General features: G+C 38.9%; 2 protein-coding genes and 1 pseudogene across 3 annotated transcripts; 2 read left to right on the top strand and 1 right to left on the bottom strand.

Annotated features, from left to right (window-relative positions):
* Nucleotides 1–8,942: 8,942 nt before the first annotated feature.
* On the top strand, nt 8,943–10,148 carry LOC149576013 (uncharacterized). The gene has a single exon (XM_089793726.1). The coding sequence runs from the start codon at nt 8,943–8,945 to the stop codon at nt 10,146–10,148; it is 1,206 nt and encodes a 401-aa protein (XP_089649852.1).
* A 185-nt stretch (nt 10,149–10,333) lies between these two features.
* LOC149576014 (ATP-dependent DNA helicase PIF1-like) lies at nt 10,334–10,978 on the top strand. The gene has a single exon (XM_089793731.1). The coding sequence runs from the start codon at nt 10,334–10,336 to the stop codon at nt 10,976–10,978; it is 645 nt and encodes a 214-aa protein (XP_089649857.1).
* Nucleotides 10,979–14,137: 3,159 nt separating this feature from the next.
* On the bottom strand, nt 14,138–20,773 carry LOC149576015 (disease resistance RPP13-like protein 4; annotated as a pseudogene). Its single transcript, XR_016360980.1, has 2 exons — nt 20,075–20,773; nt 14,138–19,902 (listed from the first exon to the last, which is right to left on the bottom strand). The product of XR_016360980.1 is annotated as a disease resistance RPP13-like protein 4 (transcript).
* Nucleotides 20,774–23,250: the final 2,477 nt, after the last annotated feature.

Below are 23,250 nucleotides of genomic sequence, written 5' to 3' on the forward strand. Positions count from 1 at the left end.
ATATGCCAAGATATTACATTAAGTTCTGATATGATGATTACAACGATCCCGAAGGGGGATATAAATACTATCTGAGGAACCTTCTCGAAGGTATCTGTTGGCCACATATAACATGTCGGCTACAATAATAGAACCTTCCCGATACATCTCGATACATGTCGACCTTACGACATACATCCCGATACCTCGACGGTTACATCCTGTTACCCCGACGCATACATCTCGATACCCCGACGGGTACATCCCGTTACCTTGACGCATACATCCCGTTACCTCGATGGGTACATCCCGTTACCTCGACAGGTACACCCCATTATCCTGACGGGTACATCCCGATACCCCGACGAGTACATCCCGATACCCTGACGAGTACATCCCGATACTCGGACACATACATCTCGTTACATTATTTCCTAACAACAGTTGTTATGTTTGAAGGAAGCCAAACAAATAAAAGACCCTAATGCGACTCGATAATATGAAATACAGTGCAAGAGTTTGGATGCTTACATAGCATGACATTTTGAGCAGCTTGTTTGATGTAAGGCTTGTTTGCTGATAACTTAGAGGCTAATGCACTAGGACAAATATGAATGGTGAAATCTAATATGGAGAGAGCTAAGGAAAACTAAGTAGATTATACTAGGGTAGACATGCATGCCCCTGTTATTCTCCCCTAACAAACTGTTGCATAGGACTTTGTGCCATTGTTTGGCAAATTATGTCTCGTTGCAAACTAATTCAGTGAGGATTGACTTAGTTGTTTATATTTTTGCAAATTGCTCATGATTGGCAACTATTTTAGTTGTATTTACTTGCACTTTGTCTAATAATTAGACCACATTTATCTATTGGTTTATACAAAAGATTAATGTGTTATTCTAAAATGAGTACTATGTTACTAGTGAACATAAATTTTGCTTCCATATAATTGTGCTTCTATTTGTACTAAGCTTGAGTTCTAAAATATGATGTTTAGGAAAGGGATGGCTATTATTAAACACACAAAGAGAAAACGTACCCGTGATCCTTCACAAGTAAGGATAGCAAACGCTCTCTGAAGATTATGATTAGTACCAAATAAAACCTATCGGAGATGATGAAACTATAGCTAGATAAAACCTATTAGAGACGATGAAACTATAGCTAGCGCGTTGAACATGATCATGCATGAAAGGCGCGAGTGGATACCTCAGGTTAGGGCCGAGGTCAAAGCTGCATTGCTTGCTGAGGGCAAACCCATGCAAGTGGCTCAAATGGTAGAATAGAGAAGCTTGGAAGAGATGTAGCCAGGAAGAACACCAAAAGAAATGAAATGCTAGATATAAGGGAATGTAAATGCAAGTTTAGATATGGTCTCCTTAATAATGTAAAACAACTTTTGCAGTGTTATGTAAATACAAGTATCCATATGTGTTATGCCCATCCACGTTTGGAACTTATAAACAATTATCCTACATGGTTAACAATTAAACTATTATATTCAATTCCAGTAATAAGATCAGTGGAGGCTTCATGTTGGAATGCTTTTGAATAAGTAATTTCATTCTCATTGCAACATCTACAACATTATAATTAGGACCAAGGACTCATGAGTAGTTCTACTCTCCTTAGTTATTTCATTCTATACTAATGTTCGTCCTCGTTGTGCGAACAACGCTCATGATCTACCTAACATATTTGTGATGTTCAAAATACAATAAACTATATAGCAAACTCTAAATGTTCATCCTCGTCGTGTGGGCATCACTCGTAGTCTAACTAAAATATTTATGTGGTAGACGGTTGTGTTATGGAAATCAATCATAGGATATCTATATTGAACTCGCTTCCAAATCTGTTAGAGATGAATTTTTTTAGGTAACCAGCAATGTAGGCAGAGGTGAAGATGCCCATTTAGGAGCTGCCTAGCATCTACAGTTATCCATACCACAGAAATGTTGATTTATGGTCTAACTAAAATATTTATGCGCTAGATGGTTGTGTTATGGAAATCAATCATAGGATATCTATATTTACCTCACTTCCAGATCTGTTAGAGATGAATTTTTTTAAGTAACCAGCCATGTAGGCAGAGGTAAAGATGCTGATTTAGGAGCTGCCTAGCACCTAAAGTTATCCATACCACAGAAATGTTGATTCATAAACTTGTCTACACTCATGCAGAAATGCTGATTCAGCATAACCATTTACACTTTGTGAGTTTTCCATGCAGCTTCCCTTTTTTCCTATTCGAATAGGTCAAAATAAAAAAAACATGGATCAAAACCAAACACAATAGAAGGAGTACAGAATTAGGCAAACTAATATCTTTCTGATTACATTTAAACAACAAAACCCAAGTCATTCTTGACATGCATCATAAAATTAGAATTACACTACAGTGTATTATACCATTTAGAAGTACAGATTTAGGCAACCTAATATCTTCCTGATTACATTTAAACACCAAAACCCAGATCATTTTTGTACATAAGAAGACATACATCATAAAACTAGAATTACACTACAGTGTATTGTACCATTTTGCATTGTAGATGCCTGCTAATCTAGACCTTGAACAATTATAGAACTCTAGTTGCTTGTGAGAATTTCTCTATTTTAGATGTCTTTTAATGTAAACCTTGAGCAATAATAGACCTTTAATTTCTTATGGCAATTTCTCCCTTGACCAGTGCTGCAGGAGCAACTACAGGAATAATATTTCTGTATTGTTTATGGGGGGTACTTTGATATTTTAGGGCATATTTTAATATTTTGATATCACTTAGTAAATGATTGATGTTTTAGGGCATATTTTAATGTTTTAGGGCATATTTTGATGTTTTGTTATCACTTAGTAAAGGATTGAACAAAACCTTTATGGGTCTGGTGGTTGCCAAAAACAGTTTTTAACTGTTTGTCATTGTTTATATATTCTCTCCAAAATCGATTGCTAGGGAGAGGGATTTGATTTTCTTTTTTGTGGAAAGAAGGCCGAGATATTGTGAAAGTTATTTGTATTCTGCCTTGAATAGATGAAATAGATGAAATAGATAAAATCGTGGTGGTTTCTTGTTACTTAGTTTATATTTTGTTCACACTGCAAATTAATTAGAGATGCATATCATAGTTATTGGTTTCTGAATAAAATAGTAGTGGCATTGGTTTTTGTGTAGGAGTTATTGCTGCAGGAAGCCAGACTCACACAAGAATCTCTGTGAGTTAATTTGGGCAGAAATGCCTCTTGCTCGCACGAACACCATATGAAGTGGTCTAAGTGTGGTGGAGAGCGGGTAGGAGGAATGTACAGTACTTTCTCCATGGTCATTTGTAGGAACAGGCTACAATTTGAAGAAACATGCATTTGGTAAGGCAGCATCCCTATGTGCTTGTCGTGAATGAATAGATGTAACCCATAAGGTGTTGTTTGTATTTGATGTTTTTCCTGTAGTCTTCTCTAGCTTCTTCTTTCCATCCCATCCTATATTACAATTTGCAACTATATGTCCAATAAAGCAACAGCAGACTGCAGCTGTGACATATCGGTTACAACTTTCCGATGGCGTACACACGCATCCTTGCCTCATTCCGCATCATTTTAACAATCTCATTGTGGACGTGTTAGAAGAAGGATCCATCATATGTTTGACGGATTATGAGTGCAAGACGTTTCTGAATTTCACGTATGTATTTTGCTCCATTTTGTGCCATAGAAATGCATGTACTCAACATTTTCCATTACTAAATAGTACCCTCTTTTAATGCAGAGCTATTGTAGTCAGTAATTTTAAACTAGTTGCGACTTCAAAAACATGAATTGGATCACCAATTCCTCTACTCAAAGCTGCCAACCGTGTTTTGTCAGACAATAACCAAACTGAAGTTGGCGAAAGTCTAAAAGAGACAACTTCAAATAGTGACCCAGCAGGTTGAGTAGGTATACAGAGCTTGCACCCATCTCCACTATCCCCAATTAAGAACCTGACGCCTTATCATAAGGCTTGGTCAATAGAAGGCAGAGCATTGAGGAAAACGACAATTCATAATTTCAAGAATGTCGGCTGCAATGGCAAGGTATTTGGCTTCGACCTTGTCAATAAGGCAAACAGTCTGATACATGTCATATGCTTCAATGATGTGGTAGAGCGATTTCACAATCTAATTCAATCAAGTAGTATTTATGTCATATTTAATGGTTGAGTTAAGGTTGCGAATACAAAGTACAACAGCTCCACTAATCCTTTCGAGGTAGTTTTACATAATTCATCTACCATAACTCTATCAACAACTGTAGAAAGTACCATTCCTCTGCATTCCTTCAATATCAAGAGCATAGAATCCTTATAGTGTCTACCTATAAATCATGTTATAGATGTCATTGGCATAATGCTATCTATCAATCCTACATCAACCATTCGCAAAGTAGATGGTACTGAAAGACACAAATGCACAATTACTATTACTAATATATCAAATTGTACTATTGATGTCACCCTGTGGGGGTGAACTTTGTGATGTTGAGGGCAGGAATATTGCAGCACTACTGCTACTACCAAACCCTCCAATACTCCTAATCCAATCTGCTCATATTATATATCTTGGCGTGGCAAGGCTCTAGATAGTATATCTCTAACTACAATTGTGATAAATCCTGATATATTAGAAGCCAATTGTTAGTGTATCAGATTGAAGGGAGAATATTATTCTAAGATAATAATTAATATATGATTGAAGCAGATCAGAAAAACTGAACGACAAAATGATATGTTCGCTGTTTATATTTATGCTTGAAGACTGTCTGAATGTATGTGTTTTGTACATAAAATAAACTGCAAGTATGATGTCTTTATACATCAACGGTTTGTCTATGGGTCACGACTGATAGCCGTGACTCATACTTGAGTCACGTCTATCGGGCATGACTCATTTAACTAATCTGCAAACATATAACTCAATACCGATAACAATGTATCGACGGGAGTAAGACACGGGCGGAATGTGTGTGTGTGTGTGTGTGTGTGTGTGTGAGTTATAAATAATTATTCAACTAATCTATACATTAACACCAATACACTAAGAACATGGTACAACACAAAAGGCCTTGACAATGCTCCAAGACCCTTGGTCCAGTGCCATCTCAACCACTCTGAAAATTCAGTCCCTATCTCATCTTTGCTCCATAGAACAATCTTCCAAGAGGAAGTCACATGTATCAAAGAAACTATAACACAATTACATCTTGACAACTTCTACTACCTCTCATGCCCGCGTATTGTGGAGAATTAAAAATGTAAGAAAAAGGTTGTGCAGTGTGATGTCCCCAGAGTGGGCCCCTAACGGAAGGTGACGTAGGTCTGTCCGTGCGGTTTGTCGCTACCACGTGTCCGGGGTCCTCGCCAGCGAGGCTATCCTGGGGTTGCCCCCTTAACGCAGGGAGGTGCCATTTACTAACAGTCCGGGCTTTTGGTACAACGGTTACTAACTTGGTATTAGAGCCGGAGGTCTCGAGGTCGAGACCCGCGGAGCGTGGTGGGCTGTGATGTCCCCAGAGTGGGCCCCTAACGGAAGGTGACGTAGGTCTGTCCGTGCGGTTTGTCGCTACCACGTGTCCGGGGTCCTCGCCAGCGAGGCTATCCTGGGGTTGCCCCCTTAACGCAGGGAGGTGCCGTTTACTAACAGTCCGGGCTTTTGGTACAACGGTTACTAACTAGACCTCTCCGACTACATTTGAATGCCCAAAGTGTGCTCTAAATTTCCTCAATTGTGAGTTTAGCTACATGCTAAAGATGGACTTAAAAGACGCAAAAAGTGAGCTTGAAATTGAAAAGGTCACATCATTTGATGGCCCTGCAAATGCCTTGTTGGGTATCTCTACAGAAGACCTTCAACTGCTACTTGTAGAACCTGATGCTGGCAAGGAAATTTTGGCTACAGTGGTAAACCACACATTTCTATTTCAGATCAACATTAGAGCAATGACATTTGATGGACAGAAATGACAAAGCATCATCATGACAACCTTTAAGACCATTTGAGTCACATTTGCAATGCTTTAACATAGAGATATTGTAATTATGTACAAGCTAGGAATTCTGGACAAGCTCACCGGTAATTGTTGTAAATGAACTCGACCACAACTTCTAAAACAATGTTGTTTTGTACATGCAAAGTGTTACTAAGTTTGAGTGTCTTGTAATGTAGTCATATGTATACAAATGTTGCACTTACAAACAAATTTATTCTTTAGTAATGGGTATGTCTCCAATTGCAACTATAAGGTTACAGATTTATTATGCTATATCAATTTGCCATTACTTAGAAATTAAGATTTACAAATTGTCTATAGACCATGCTATGCCTGATAAACAAGATTACTCTTTTTTTAAGTGCAATCAGCTAGACCATGAATTGTCCAACAATATTGTTCTCCCTATGAAAATAGCTAACATGCTTATTTTACGTGTGTTATACTTGAATGTACAAAACAGCTAAAATTTAGAAATGTCTTTAACAAATAACATCAACATTATTGTACACTGTCTGTAAATTAACGTTGTCCTTATATTAGTATTTATAATTTCGTATTATTTTACTATGTTTAAAAATTACATGTTCTAATGTATTACTATTTCTACAATGCACAATATACCTTCCTCTCTTGCCTATACAGTAAACTTCCATGTGCGTTCCAAACTAGTATGCCTAGCATTTGTCTATACCCATTAAGTATTCTTGTTTAACAAACTTTTTTTTCCATACACTAAAGGTACAAATAGCCATCATCAATACAACCATTATTGCACATAATCAAAGAAATCAGCTCAACAATGCAAGTGCACAATAATATTGATGCCGACAGATGGGCTCGAAGAAATGAGCTACAAAGAAAATAGTATTCTGAGAGAGCAGAAACAATCAATAAGAGACGTAACGAAGCCTTCATTTAACAACCCCAGATGTTACACTGTCACCATCTCATAACCTTGTTGTCCTCCCAATATGTCAACCACAACTCAACCAATCCAACACAACATGTCTATCTGACATCCCCATCTTCTCCGCACACCTCCAAAATGCAAGCCAACATACCGATTCAGTTGAGGCAATGGAATGGATACTGCAATTTGGTGCAAATTACTCCACTACTAGAAATGACTTCCGCTCAAAGTTGGATAGCCTATCAAAGATGCTAACCTGTGTAATTTGCATGGAAAAGTATCAGGTATCAAAAGCAAAAAATGCAATAGTACAAATACTTGTTCTAGATGTGCATATGAAAAGGACAACCATTGGTTCTCACAATAGAATCACATGGACCTTGGAGAGCAACCTTCTTGCTTTAAAATACTAACTCGGATAGAAGAGATGCTAATTGCAAGAGTTAGTCCAATACTTCAGGTGACCTATGCAAAGGTGTATGCAAAAGGTGGCCAACTAAAATATAGTGGTCACACTATATCTTTCCCTCAAGATATTTCTACTATCACATCTCAATTGCCAAGGCACATAGGTGAACTGGATATAATAATTGTTAACAAGAAGAGTATAGCAAAACAACAATACAATTTCTATGTTAGCAAGGACCGTGTATATGAAGCATTGAAGTACAAAATCCAGAATGATCCATATTATCGGGATATACACCTAGACAAACCCGCACTAGCATCGTTGCCTATTACCTCTATTGATGTCTTAGACCTCCTACGTCAAACAACATCAACTCTTGATCAACAAGAATTGGGCTTTTCAGCAATAGAAGTTACAGAGGACGACCTTCTTGAAGGTATTTTACAAGAACAATCCTTCTTTGTAGCAAATCTGCCACCTACATCCACTGAAATTGCAAAAGTGAGATCCCTGCTACAATTAGGAACAAGCCAATCAATCCTTAAAATACAATGGCCGACCATTTCACCATAGCCAATAAATGAGTATACCACAGAAAGCTTATTTGCAATGGCATTTCCTACATTGTTTCCTAACGGTGATGCAAATCTCAAAGAACAATGATTGAAGCAAGTGCACCTCCAAGAATATGATGTGCATCTTATGCGGCATCATAATAATCAATTTGGGCAGCACCCATGATTTAGATCCTTTCTGCTTAGCTTACTCATGAGGCATCGGACCCAATCTACAACGTCAGTTTTGTCCAAAGACAACTAGATGAAGCACTGCCTACAACTATAGCAAACCTTCGTCAAAGGCTAAAGGACCTACTAGATGATAAACTTGTAGAACAACTTATGCGTTTTACCTTGAAGATCCGTGGAACAAGGCCTTTTTGGAATTAAAGACGAGGTGAGTTGTCCGATATGGTTATACAACTTGGCTATCCAACACTCTTTTTCACATTGAGTGCAGCAGATACAAAATGGGTCGACTTGCGCAACATCATGCCCTGAAAACACCACTATGCCATCATGCAGCAAGCTCGTGGAGGCTACAAAACATAGTGCAAAACCCACAACTTACAGCCCTATATATGCACCACAGATTTACCGCATTTCATGAGGAGGTCCTCGAAAAGCTCTTGGGGGTTACAGACTATTGGTACAGGTACAAACTTAATTACATTTAGTAATTACATTATCATGATACTCATACCACCTAATAAATACTTTCCTCCTTAGGTACGAATGGCAACATAGAGGGTCTGCACATATCCATGGATTCATTTGGCTTCTTGGCACCCCAGACTTTGAGAAACTTGATTGGAACAATGCACAGGCAGTGGACAGTGCAGTTAAATACATTGACAACTATGTCTCTGCATGGAACCCGAGGACCACTGAACAAAGAAAGGAGGTGATACCCCGCTCGCCAACTGATGAGCCTTGCCTCCTGGACACTGCCTCAATTTTAACAACACCCTCAATGATTACATTGAATTAGTCAATCATGTCTAGCGACATACAAAGTGCACAACACAAACTTGCCTCCGAAAAAAGCAGGCTACTATGGTTTGTCGATATAAAGACCCATGGATAGTGCAAATGAGTTTAGACATCTCTATTAGTGCAGACGAGCATGCAAAGACCAATCTGACATGCAATGACGACCGCCTCAATCTGCACAATGCATCAATGTTGTCCATTTGGAGAGCCAATGTAGATTGCCAGCCAGTTCTATCAATAGATGCAGTCCTGAAATATATTGCAAAATATGCTGCAAAAGCAGAGCAAAAGTCTGAGACATTCCACTCTATGCTATCTCGCATCTCCACCACCTTTGCATCTGATAAACCAACTACAAATGCATTCCGTGAGATGCTAACTAACACACTAGTTGAAAGAGACATTGGTGCCCAAGAGACCTGCCACCTACTGCTAAAATTGCCCCTCTCCTTGTGTAGCAGGAAATTTGTAAACCTTAATGTACACAAGCAACTAACCGACCACATTTCCATCTCCACGACAACTACAAGCATGTCTCCACACCATATTGATGTATACATCGCACGACCTACACAACTTGAGGCATTGTCTCTTCTGGACGTAACACAGAAGTGGTCTTACAGAACATCTCACAAAGCCAGCCAATGGAAGGAACGACCCAAAAAGGCAATCGTGCGGGTATCTCCACGATTCACTACAATCCCTCCAACAGAGGACAAAACATTCTCTACATTTTGTTGGATGGAACTAATGTTGTATTGCCCATTTTGCAACATTGAGGCAGACCTTGGCAGCTCTAATGCTGAATTTATAACACATTGGGAAAGATTCAAACATTTGTACAATCCATGGCATGCACACCAACCAACTACAGCGACAACAAAAGAGGATGAAGGAAATAGTCCTTTAATAGGGATGGACTATATGGCAGAAGATACTCGAGATGAATGGCAAGTTCTTTTCAGTTCACAATCACGAGAACCTATCCATGTTAACGAGCTCGACATGCTTGGGCGACGTAACATAGATATAAACCATGATTGGGGAGAAGCTCAACTCAATCCCTTAGAAGAGACCATTGCTACATCATTTATTGACTCCAACAAGCAAATGCTTCAACCTCTACATGCTCCTTGGCAAAATCTGGAATCCACTCTCTCGCCAAAGCAAAGAAAGGCAAACGACCTCATTGCTTCCCATGCACAGTCCGACATAGCTCTCCCACCATTACGGATGATTATCCAAGGCATAGAAGAAAATCACACTTGATCAAATGCATTAAAAACACACTTATGAAAGTTGTTCTGAATAACCAGGCACCTCTCCTTCTCCTTGCACCTACAAGAGTAGCTGCATTTAATATACAAGCATCAACAATTCATTCGACCCTCCACATACCAATTATAGAAATGCAGCCATTACAAGGCTAGACACTTTGTTCATTCCAAGAATCAATGCGTAACATCCAATACATTCTAATAGATGAAATGAGCTTTGTAGGGGAGAAACTTATTGAAAAAATTGACAAGCAATTACGCGAGGCATTTCCATGTCAAAGAAAAATCCCATTCGGAGGCCGATCATTGATATTATTTGGTGACCTGGCACAATTACCACTAGTTAAAGACATCCCAATGTATGCATCGACATCTTATGGAGGAACACTTTGGTGCAACTTCAACACAATTATAACTCTGACAAAAATATTCCAACAAAGTGGAGATGACAGTGCACAGGTAAGTTTCTGGAACCTTTTGGAAAACCTACGAAATGCACGACCCACAATTGAGGATTGGCGGCTACTAATGACAAGATCAAACTTCTCCTTGAGTTCTGCAGAACACTCTACTTTTGCCACATCTACTCACCTATTTGCTACAAATGAAAAGGTATCATTACACAATAAACAAATGTTAGTATCTTCAACAGTACCCGTTGCCCTCTGCATAGCAGAACAACTCAGGGGTTCTACAACATTGGATATAGAGGATGAACAATTAGAGTCAAAGATACTTTTATGTAACAGACAAGAGGTAATGTTGTCTTGCAATCTGTGGGCTGCCACACGCCTTGTCAACGGAGCACTTGGACAAATCTGAGCAATAGTTTACAAGGCTGGTTAGATGCCACCTCAGCTACCCATTTTCGTTGTTGTCTGCTTCAAGAACTACATAGGGCCCCCATGGAACCACAATACACCAAGCGATGTTCCCATAACACCATTGAGTCATGGGCTTCGTCGACAAATACCATTGAAAATGGCATGGGCTTTGACCATACACAAAGCACAAGGCCTACCTTTACAACGTGCTATAGTTGACATTGGCAGCATCGGCCGCCAAGGACTCACCTTCACAGTGATTTCAAGAGTTAAGGAACTTTCTGGCCTGCATATATATCCCACCTTCACATTTGATAGATATTCACGTATGCAAACAAATCCATTTGTCACTCGCCAAATCCGAGAAGAAGCTCGATTAGCTGAACTATCAAATGAGGCACCATGCATCTCTACTTAGTACTGAACAAAGCCAACATTCACAAGTTGGCCCACCTTTTAAGCCATTTCCCACCAATCATTTTGAGGTTCCACTAGACCACACGCCAAGCTTAATATGTAATATACATATACACTTGTTCTGCCACTGTAAATTCCAACACTTGAAATACAATAATCCTCACCAATCTTCAACTTGCAATATGTGTATGTTTCCACTTGTAGCTATCTGATATCAGACAGAGATTGTCTGTTCATTTCTGCTCACTGCTCTTTACGTTTTATGGACGGATTGTATCTTTTCTTAGATAGAAAGAGTTAAGAGTACTGAATAATCTGTTTTAAGAAGTTGATCTGCAAGTGCTATTTCATAAAAGTATCTGCTTATGTTGGCATTTTTCCAAACTTGTTATATGATGTCATCGAAGGAATATAATTATGGTACTGCTGTTGTCTGATGTAATGTCCCCTCTTTAGTTCGACATGGCATTGATCATGGATTTGCCTATTCCAGACTCTCGTAGGCAAATGGTGTGGAAAGAGAGTCAATTCTGCGGATCAGATAGTCATATCTTGCTCTTGAAGAAGTGTTAAGAGGTTATATTTTATCATTATGTGATATTGGGGCCCACATGTTATAATTTTAATTTGAGTTGCACTTTTTATTTTATAAAATTACTTTATTATAAAAAAGTGCATTATAATGAGAAATTATAAAGGATGTTTCTAGAAGTTCTAGCAACTTCTTAGAAAAGTGAATAAATAGAGGGCTGGGCCTCTCATTTGGACATGCTTGGATTGGAGAACTCTTCTACTTCTTCATTGTGAAGACATTTGTGGACTTTGGATCTGCAAATTATTCGATCTTTGGGAACGAATCACTCCCTTGGATTGGCGACTTTGAGGGTGTGAAATATCACCTGAATTGTTGCATAATTGGAGTTGGTATTCAGCCATCTCATTGGAGCTTATTGAGAATTCGTTGTTAGGGTTTGTTTTTGGTTGGAATAAGGATTTCAGATTTGCCCTATCATTGGAGAAGCATTTGACAAGAGTTTGAAGACAGAATAAGTGCATTTTCAGAATTGGCAAAGCAGGGTTCGGAACCACATAATTGCTCATATCTCCTCAACCCCTTGGAGTTATTTTTTATGGTTTTACAGGGTTACTACCTAACCCTAGGCGCCCATTTTCCTTGCATTTGGGGGTCCCAAAACCCTAATATTATTTTATTTCAGCAGCCGTACAGGTACGGCCTGGTACAGCCCTGCTAGTTTGGGCAGCAGCAGCAAATTAAGGACAGTTTGGGGGTGCGGTTGGAGGTCTTCATCAACGATCTGCAGCAAAACGTGGTGTTCTTCCATAGTTCTTCAAACCAGGTTTTTGCATTCTGAAATATATGTCAATTTTTTGGGTGAATTTGCTGTCATACAGTCATTGTAATAATCAGTCCAGAATTGGTAATAAAAATAATTTCAGAATTTATTGCATTGTAATTGAAATATAGTTCAATGGCTTTATATATATTGTAATTCTGTGAAAGTATCAAATCTGAAATTACCATATTCTGAATATTGTTACTGTTACACGCCAAGTGTTTGACAAAATTCCTAAGTTCAGTTTGAGGGTTTCTGTGGCCTTTATAGTGAGGGTCATTACATCTGATATATAAATTATAATGCATACAACATGTTTTATATGTAAATTATAATGTCCAATATGCAATCAATCTATACATTTTGAAAAAATATTGCTTATAGTAACTCTGTGATATCTGATATATCTATAATATCACGCAGTGCAAAGTAATCGATCAGAAGCGATTAGTATCATACCTGGTTATCAATGAATGTTTACACTTCAAGGAGTGTCGTCTCTAATGTCAAATTAGTTTCGTCTGATAGGACCAGTTGAAATTGTACATGGAGCTTGCTCAGTTTCAATCTTCAACTACAACTTATCAGACTGCTTTCAGATTATGCAGCGTTGTTGTCTAATTGTTGCATTTAATGGTTTTAATCAGATTTGTTCAACTACTTAGCTTGAAATAGAGCACAACAGAATTCCATTTTTAACCTAAACCACAACAACTGAAGTCTGAAACTATAGAACTATCTTTAGGACCAGTTGCAATTGTACATGAAGCTTGCTCAGTTTCAATCTTCAACTCCAACTTATCATACTGCTTTCAGATTATGCACCATTGTTGTCTAATTGTTGCATTTAATGCCTTTAATCAGATTTGTTCAACTACTTAGCTTGAACTAGAGCACAACAAAATTCCATTTTAACCTAAACCACAACTGAAGTCTGAAACTATAGAACCATCTTCTGAGAGGCAAAGAGTTGTTCTCCAATTTAGTTTAGTTTAAATAAACCATGACTGAATACATCCAATAGTCTATTTTTAGTTGCATAAATTTAAGGCACGTGAAGTTTATTTTCAGCGTAGGTTTTCAATCAACAGTTTGCTGGGTGATTATATACATGTAATTAGTCTTTGTCATAATGATGCAGCAATACAATTGTTTAGCTTTGCTGTAAAAAAACCACAGTATTCTCTATAAAAAAACAGATTTATTTTTCTCTTCTTTTGTATATTGTTTTTCGTTGGTTGAATTTTCTTTTCAAATTGATGTTGTCTGAATCCTACAAAATTATTCCCAAATGATTTTAGGAATCTATATCCTTTCTGAATGATTGGAAACAGTATATGATCTTTTACATAGAATAGATGGTATTAGTGAATTCAAACTGGCAATAAGAAAACATTACAGTTTATTTCTGTACTGATTTTATAATTTGTAGCTTCCACAACAAAGTCTTTATCAATAAACTAATTTCCGAATGCTGAATCTTCCAATGCATATACAATGTGATTTTTTGATCAAGTTAAATCAACCATTTCAATCTATTGCCCAGATAGGTCTGTTGAGATGCAGAACAACTGCAATGCAAGACTTCATCCCGGTCCCTACTGTTCTAAGGGGAGTCCTATTAATCAACTTGTTACCCCCGGAGGGCGGCCGGGGCTCCAATTATTGGATTATAGTGAAGGTATATTAGTTGAAGGTGCCCCTTCCGGATCATCGACCACGGTAGGTAGGATCATCAATAGCGGGACGCTACCATCCGATGGACACTCAAGGCGAGGGGTTCAAGGCATGACACTCTATCGCACTCCTCGTCTCCATTCCTTCTCCGTCCGTTTGTGTGGAATTGCCCCAACTATCTTAGCAGCTTCAGGGCGAGACTGCTGGATAGCTTTATTTGTTTATTCGCCCTATGCCCGCCAAACAGAATTTGACACAATTTGTAATGAAGCAAGCAACGCCTCCATAATTGCAGAACAAGCATTGGCACAAAGAAGTTTGATTACATGTCGACTACCATCAGAACACAATTTCGACCATATGATCAGCTGCAGTACCTGCAAGTCAACAGATATATATTATCTTCCAAGTGAGATATGGTTCCAGCTAGCATCAATAGCAAGTGCACTAGAGTATGCTTGTTTACTGTCTGGAGTTGGAAATATGTGGATAGAACAAATGCTGCAGAGGCCCCAAATCAATAATCCAAGTTTAGAGAGTATGCACTACCATGGCCAAATATTCCGGCCGCAATTTGGCTCTACCTCAAACACAACGTGGAATCGACAGATAGTAGAAAGGTGGGGGCCACAGGAACTCTATCTAGCCCTGCCACTCAAAGACAGGATTACAATAATTGCCACAGAACAGATACCCACCTGGACACAGACGGTTTATATCTTTTCTCCAATACTACACCCTACCATGGGCAACTGCAGACTACAACGCCATCGACTTGAGCATCTCTAGTGGTTTGATGTGGTGTACCCAATAGCAGAAGAATTTGTACCAGCCCAACTTGAGCACCATGAAGGCTTACTTAACTCATGATGTAAGCTTAGTAACAGAGTGCAAATTTGTTGTTTCCAATTGGACAAATTGAATGTAAACTCAATAACAGAGCACAAATTTGCTGTGTCCAATTGCGACTTAAATTTAGGGGCTTATGGTTAAAATCAAATCAAAATAAAGTATATTCCTTTGAACTGAATCAGACTGAAGAGCACACGTTGGCTTTCTGGTTTTCATAACAAATCCTGAAGGGGATTCACCTACTTAACTCATTTCCCGGCATCTGTATATATTTTTACATATTAAAGGACTCCTGGGAAAATTTGCCAAAATGATGTAAGCTTAGTAACAGAGTGAAGATTTGTTGTATCCAATTGGACAAATTGAATGTAAACTCAATAACAGAGCACAAATTTGATGTATCCAATTGTGACTTAAATTTAGGGGCTTATGGTTAAAATCAAATGAAGAGGACACATTGGCTTTCTTGTTTTCTGGCAAACACTCCCCTGAACAAGCCCATAATAATGTAACTCGCATTCCTCAATCTCAGATTTTCCCTGATATAATTGCATACATACTCATAGGCTTCCAGAGAGCTTCCCTGTTTTCTTTCCATGGATTTTTCACTTTTACACCATGAAATTATCAGACAATCTTTGTCATGTTTGCAATTGCTTCTGTTAAAGGATCTTGACTCCCTCTACATTGACATTACAAAAATGCAGACAAAGTCAAAACCAGACACAATTAATCCTTCCAGAGCGTCATGATTTCTTCATGTGGCTCTTTATGATTAACACAACCCCAGTAGTGTGGACGTTCCCTTTCTTCATCTTCTTCACTGGCTTCGCTGGAAAGCAACCACCCTCCTCAATTCGTAGCTTGACCTCTGACTTTCTGGGAGTGTGTTTTCTTCCTCTTCCATTTGTCTTCCAACTGCTCCATCTCTGTTTAATGCTGGACCAGAAAGATAAATTGTTAGTATGGTTACTTATTGGTTCACACAAAAGAACAGCCAAAAGGTCTTACTCTCTAAACAATCCGCAATTGCAAACAGTATCTATGAACCATACATTAGAGGGATGTAAACTCCGACACAACTATTGTTTTGTATTTCCTAAGAACACCTGCAGACATCTACAGCCTACCGGTACATTTTGGTGTCCCTGTTGCACCCAAAGGTGCGATCGCTAGTTTAGTAATGATAAAGAGGAAAACCCCAAATTATCCTCGGACTGAAGCATGTCACAGTCGTCAATCCTCATCCAAATGCTAGAAACAAACTAAGTCTCTATGACCCTCTGAACAAAGCATCCACAGGCAAACAATTAGATGTCAGCTGTCATGAGATTACATCAACTTGCCACGTCAATAATGATCTCTATGTGGTCCTCCAACGAGTTCCTGCCAACGAAGGTTATACTTTTCAAAACATCACTTTAGGTTAGTAGTTCTGCAAAACTGTCATGGCAATTTTTGTGCAAATGAATGAATTGAGTGAAAAGGTCTGGAAATTCCAAATGAATGCTATAGGGAGCTACTTGTTTTAGCCTGTGAGTGAAGTTGGAGCCTGTTTTAGCTAATTATGAAATTCCATTCATTGTGGACGCCCCCCCTCAGCGGTGCGGATTGGGGCTTTGGAATCAGTATGAATGTGCATCAAAGCATTTAAAAGTTTTGCCAGATGTTGTGGCTGCTGTAAAACCAGATTCAACACCTTTCCACGCATTTTCTTTGCGTTTGTCAAGAATGGGAAACTTACAGAACAGGGCATCGACATCCCTCGTAGCATAAACGATGGGGTTTTAAATCATTTGCTAGCATAAACCTGCTCACCCAAATTATCCTCGGACTGATAAACCTGGTTTTAAATCTTATGCACCCTTGACAGAGATAAACCTGCTTGCCCATGATGCCAGCAGGGTGTTTGAGACCTGCATGCACAAACCCTCGGCCACTCGAGTATCTAAAAGAACACAGATAGAAACCATTCTGTGACTAGATCCATATCAAAATAATATTCCCCTTATGAACGTCCAAAAAAAATAAAGGCAAAGCAAAACCCTTTAATTCCATGAAACAAAAATGAACAAAAACAACAATTCTTATTAGGGTTTTAAATAACGGAAGCTCACATCTCAGAATGCAAAAAGAGGCTCAAAATTCATGAAATTTCACTGGGATTTAAACATACATCTTCCAAGGATGCAATAAGTATTTCTCATCTCATATTTGCAGTAATTACCTGTTTATAGCAGGAATTAATGCATGTATATGGGAGGAACTAGTAATGGTTAAATAGGGGTTTATAGCTTTGATTTTGTTTCGATATTCCCCACCTTCCTTCATTGTCTCCCACAATTCCATGTTTCCCCAAGATGAATAATTGAACTTCTTTAAACTTTTCAAACATTCCAATGCCTCTCCCACTTTCTTTAACTCGGGAAAAACCCCAAATAGAGACAAGTCCTCCAGACATGCCATCACTCCCTCTTCTAATTCGGGCAACTTCTCCAATTTTTTGAAGTTCGCAAGTGTGAAGAAGCGGAGGTGGGGAAATGCACCAGTCTTTCCAAATGCCTTGGGGAATTTGCTGCACCATTTATTCCCCCTCAACACCAAATTCACTAGATTGGGCATTCCATCCAACTCCGGGTAGTCAATACAGTCACAATTTGTCAACTCCAATTCCCTCATATTTTCCAAATGGCACATCCAACTTGGCAACGTAAAATTGGTTAATGCAAGTCTTTCTAGATGTTTCATTGCTCTTATTTTATCAGGAAGCTGCTTTACTCGACCATCTCCAATCACATTCGCTATTCCCAGACAACGCATCTTCACCAGGTGCGCGAGGAGCCCTTCTTCGATCCTCTTCAACTCCATCTCATGATTAACTCTTAACACTATTTCCTGAAGCTGATTCATACAGCCCAAATCCTCTTCAATGTATTCTTGCTCCACCCAGCTGACTGTTCGTAATGTTCTCAAAGAGACCAGCTTTGATGTTCCCTTTGGCATGCGATCAACACTCCCGCATTCTAAATGCTGAAGACATCTAAGCTCAGTCATCCATTCTGGTAATTCTTTGCAGGGCGAAGGCGTTACAAGAAACAAGAGACCTTTCAGATATCTCACACAGTTGGGTACCTCCTTTATATTTGTATACCTTAAATTGAGGACTTTAAGAAGTACCATCTTACCAATGGACTCGGGCAATGTAAAGATCCGTGTCCAACTCAGGTCCAGAACGCGCAGTCCTCTGGTAGTAGTAAACAAGTTTTCCGGAATGCTTGTGATCTCTGTGATCTGAGATAATGACAATGTACGGACATAGGCAGGAAGGCTAAGTCTCTGTGAGAGGGCATTGTGCTTTACATCTTTCTTCGCCAATAAAATCCGACACCATCCAGCGTTACCATTAGCATGTGTAGAGGCCTCCTCCAGAGAGAAAACGCATTTGTTTTCTCTGGAAATGTTTATGGCTAAATCATGCAACAGGTCATGAATTGCACAATATTTTCTTAGAGTTCCTTTAATAATTTCGACATCCAGATCTTCCCATAGTTGAAGAAGGCACAGCTGGGCAAGTTGGTCCAACCAATTCCATGCCATATCCCACTGCTCCTCTCCTGCTGGGACAAACCCCTCTCCTATCGACAGGTATATCAGATACTCGCAATCTACCCTCGCAGCTTCTGGGAAGAAACAAAGATAAGCAAAACAGGGTTTGAGATGTGCCGGCAAGGAATCGTAACGCAATCTTAATATGTCCATCACAGGATCATGCTCACCAAAGGGGATAACTGCCTTTTCCAGCTGACGGAGCTTGGACTCCCATTTACTCGGAGATTTAGTCTTGGCCAATGATGCTGCTGTCGTCTTGATAGCCAGGGGTAAATTTCCACACTGATTTACAATCTCATGCCCCACCTCTTCCAACGTCTTTGATGGCGCCCTTTTTTCTTTACAATCCGGAAATGCATAAAAGCAGAGCAGTTCCCAACTGTCTGTATCTGACAATGTTTTCATCTCATAGAGGTGAGCTTTCAAATTTGTAGCAACCTCTCTGTTTCTTGAGCTCACAACAACTTTGCAATCTTTATCAGCTGGCAGACCAAGTTTATCTAAGAGACTATCTTCTGTAGACAACGTCCACACATCATCTAGAACAATAAGACATCTTTTACCTTGTAGGCAGCCATGAATCAATACAGCCGCTCTCTCTTCAGTTACATCCGCCTCCACAATTTCACTTATTAAACCAATGTGGGAGGCTATATCCCTTTGTAAACTCTTGACAGAATAAGATTTCGAAATAGAAAGCCAAATGGAGGAATGGTACCTGGATTTCAAGGCATTAAAGACATATTGGAGAAGAAATGTCTTCCCCAAGCCGCCCATACCAACGACAGCTATAACTTGAATTTCTGGGTTGTTCAACAAGCCTTCCACGTCTTCAAATTTCGACTCGATGCCCACTGGATGTGAAACTCGCGGAAGAAGACTAGTTTTCTTCGCCGGAGCAGATGCCTCTGGAAGTTTTGCATCTTCCACGTATCTTGGAAAGCCCTGAAGTGAATTTCCAACCTTCTGTTACACAGCCAAGGCAATCTTTGAACACAACATCTCCACATTACTGCCAATTTAGGCGAATAAGAAATCAAAAGCGTTTAAGCTCAATATGGACATCGGGTGTGGGAGAAATAATAAGAAGACTCAAAATCATAATGTATTGAAAACAAACAACTGAAACAAGAAAAGAGTTAAAACGGAAAAGAAGTCATGGTAAAAAATAAGCTAAGCCTTACTCATTAGATGTACTGAATTCGTAGCCAGAGATGAGCGAAGAAGAGTGAAGGGCTGATTTCCACTCGTTAAGTGTCTCTTTGCTGAACCTTCCTTTTTCTTCATGCTTAGCGAATGTTTCTTTATAAACTCCCTTGTCAGGGAATCGAACATCAGAAGGCTTCAGATCACAAAATAAGGAATAAACAAAGCTTGGGTTTTCAGCATGTCAACCAATTCGTTTAGACACCATGGGACTCTGCATATCTTGGTGAGAAGATAGCGATTTGAACAGAGGAAGAGTAAACGGCATTTCGAATGGAAGGCTCAAGTAAATCTCCCAATTGTAATTCTTGATCATCAAGAAATGTCTTAAATCCCTTTTCCTCCAGTGAATCGTAAAGAGCAAAGGCCACAGTTTCTTTGGTGTCGGGACCTCTGTGATTGAGAAATGCATCATATAATTTTTTTGACACTGTGAACGTTCCCCTTTCAAATTCAGTGGAAGAACGTTTGTCAGATGAGGAGGAAGAAGCCATCGGATGGAAAATGCGAGTGAGAGTGGAGTCGACTGGGTTTCACAGAAGAAGAGAAATCTGAAGGCTTTAAAGTAGCAGTGATACTTCAACGAGCTTTCCACCCTTCTACAGACTAGAAGCGGAGAAAGCGCGTAAAGAAGAGTCGAATTCAGTGAAAGCGGAGAAACCGCGTAAAGAAAGCGGAGAAAATTACTTTAATTGTAAAGAAAATCCCATGGGGTCTTTACCATTGCTCTGATCAATTCCATAGAGAAAAACCAAATGAGTTTTATCATGTTTCCCCACTTTTCCTAAGCTACTAGCATAGGTTTGAAGATTATACTAGTACATATATCTATACGAGGAGGTTTGGGATTAGCTAGTAGCAAACGTTAAATACAAATAATTGTAATGGCAGACTTATGGTTAAAAATTATGTGTTGAATTTGGAATCATTATTTTTGGTTAAAAACTAGAACTAAGGGCAGATTTTTGGTTAAAAATTACGTGTTCTATTTGGAATCATTACTTTTGGTTAAAAATTATGTATCAGAATCATTATTATTAATGGCGGGTTTTTTTTTGATGAATAGTTACCTTTTCTATTAATATAATATACTCAATTACAATTATGTGTTGCATTTGGAATCATCACTTTCAGTTAATGTTTTTTTTTTTTTGACAAAAAACATAAGCCTATATAATATTATAATAAAATAAGAAATAAGAAATGATTATAAAGTTTGAGGCTCAAGAGTTGGAAATGAAAGAAAGAAAATTGCTAAAAGACTAAGAAGACATGACTAAATCTTTTATTCTCAGTGGATATGTGGGACATGCTGAGAACAAAAAACCAATATTGACGGAGGATTGAAACGATATCTAGTCAGTCTTGCAGTAGCTAAGAATGTTCATCAATATGCAATGGAATACCTTCGCAAGCATAGTTGGAAAGTATATTCGCCAACCTGTTGCCCTCATGGTAAGTATGAGTGAGAATGGTATATTGAAGCTTATCCAGCAAAGCCCAACTTTGTGACATGATGTATTTGATCTTCCTATTTGGCATTGATCTCTGCTTAGTAACTTGATTACTGACGAGGGAATCCCCCTCAATATGCAAATTTGAGATGCCCAATTTGATGACCATGCTAGACCGTATAATAGAGCAAAGGCCTCTGCCTGGTTATTTGTGGAATGTGCAATTAGAACAACAACTCCCTTAAGAAGAAAGCCACAATTATCCCTTAAACAAAAACCAATTCCAGAGGCACTAGGATTGCCTCGTGAGGCTCCATCAAAGTTGAGTTTGATGAAGGGATGTTGTGGCAGATGCCATATGATATCAGACCTATTAGGTTTACTCTTGTAGGAGTGAAACAGAGAGCCATCGATTAGAAGTTTGATAAAAGACAACCAATTAGCGAGGACAGAGGTGTCCCAAGAGGTGAAGTTAGAATCAACAGATTTAGTTGTAAAGCGAAATGCACAAATTGCCTCCTCAATGGCAAGTTGGAGTTTACTTAAAATCATTGTTGTTGTGTTTTGTTGGTGTCTGAACAGACGCAAATTTCTCACCCACCATAGCGTCCAAACAATGACTGACGGGATGAGCATCCATAAAGATGCAAAAAAGGAGCCCTTCTATAGCAACAACCATAACAAGAAAATATCCCATAATGTGTTGGGCAAGGGAAAGGAAATGTTTAATTTGTTGAGAATGAAGGTCCAACAAATAAATGCAATTGGGTAGCGTAAAAAAGTGTGGTCTACATCTTCTAGAGCATCTTGGCAAAGGACACAATTAAAAGGGTTGGTCGTGTTAAGACGACTAAGTCTATCGCTAGTCAAGATTCTATGTTTAAGGGTAAGCCAAGAGAAGCATCCAACCTTGGGAGGGACCATTGGTTTCTAGCAAAAGATGTAGGGCCGATGTGAAGCAAACTTGTCATGTCCCCTTTTCAAATAATTAAAAATAATAATCTTTGCTAAGGCAGGCAGGCAGGCCCAAAAAGGTGAAGTTTCAGCAAAAGGGGATAATCTTTGGAAGCGAATGGACTAATAAATAAAAATTATTATTAAAATATATTTTATTAACCCTTCTTGGATGTGAGTTAGGGTTATTCCCTCTTTTAAGGGGTTCGGAGGCATTCTGGGCTCATTCTAGAACTTGATTTTTGCTCATTTCTTTGTTATTCTTCAGAGGCTGCCAAACCTGTGGAGAAGGAGACCCAAGAACGGGAGTTTGCAAGTTTCTAGGGAGACCCAAGAACAGGAGTTTGCAGGTTTCCAGGAAGGCTAAGGACAGGAGTTTGAAGCCATTCCATGTGCATGCTCATGCAGAGTTTGCCTTTGTGCTGAACAGTGCAGATTTGTGAGTTTTCGGGTGTATTTTTTTGTAAGAGTTTGGTGTTTCCGGTTGAGTATTTCATATCAGTTTGGGTTGCTGCTGTATATCAGACTTTTAAATGTTAAAATAGAGCTGAAAATATGTATTTGGATATGATTATACTTCTGTGATAGATTATTAAGTTTTTGTGGTGATTCCGGGCTATTTTGTGCTATTTTCGGGAGCCCAATGAGCATTGTTTTGTCCTCCGTTTGGGAGCTATTGTGTGCATGTTATACAGATATGGAAATATCATTTTATAGGCTGTTATGCTGCTCAAATTTCTGTAAAA

The sequence above is a fragment of the Cupressus sempervirens genome, chromosome 1 (assembly GCF_028749045.1).
Source record: "Cupressus sempervirens isolate cs-2001-9-10 chromosome 1, ASM2874904v1, whole genome shotgun sequence".
In the NCBI taxonomy this organism is placed as follows: Eukaryota; Viridiplantae; Streptophyta; class Pinopsida; order Cupressales; family Cupressaceae; genus Cupressus; species Cupressus sempervirens.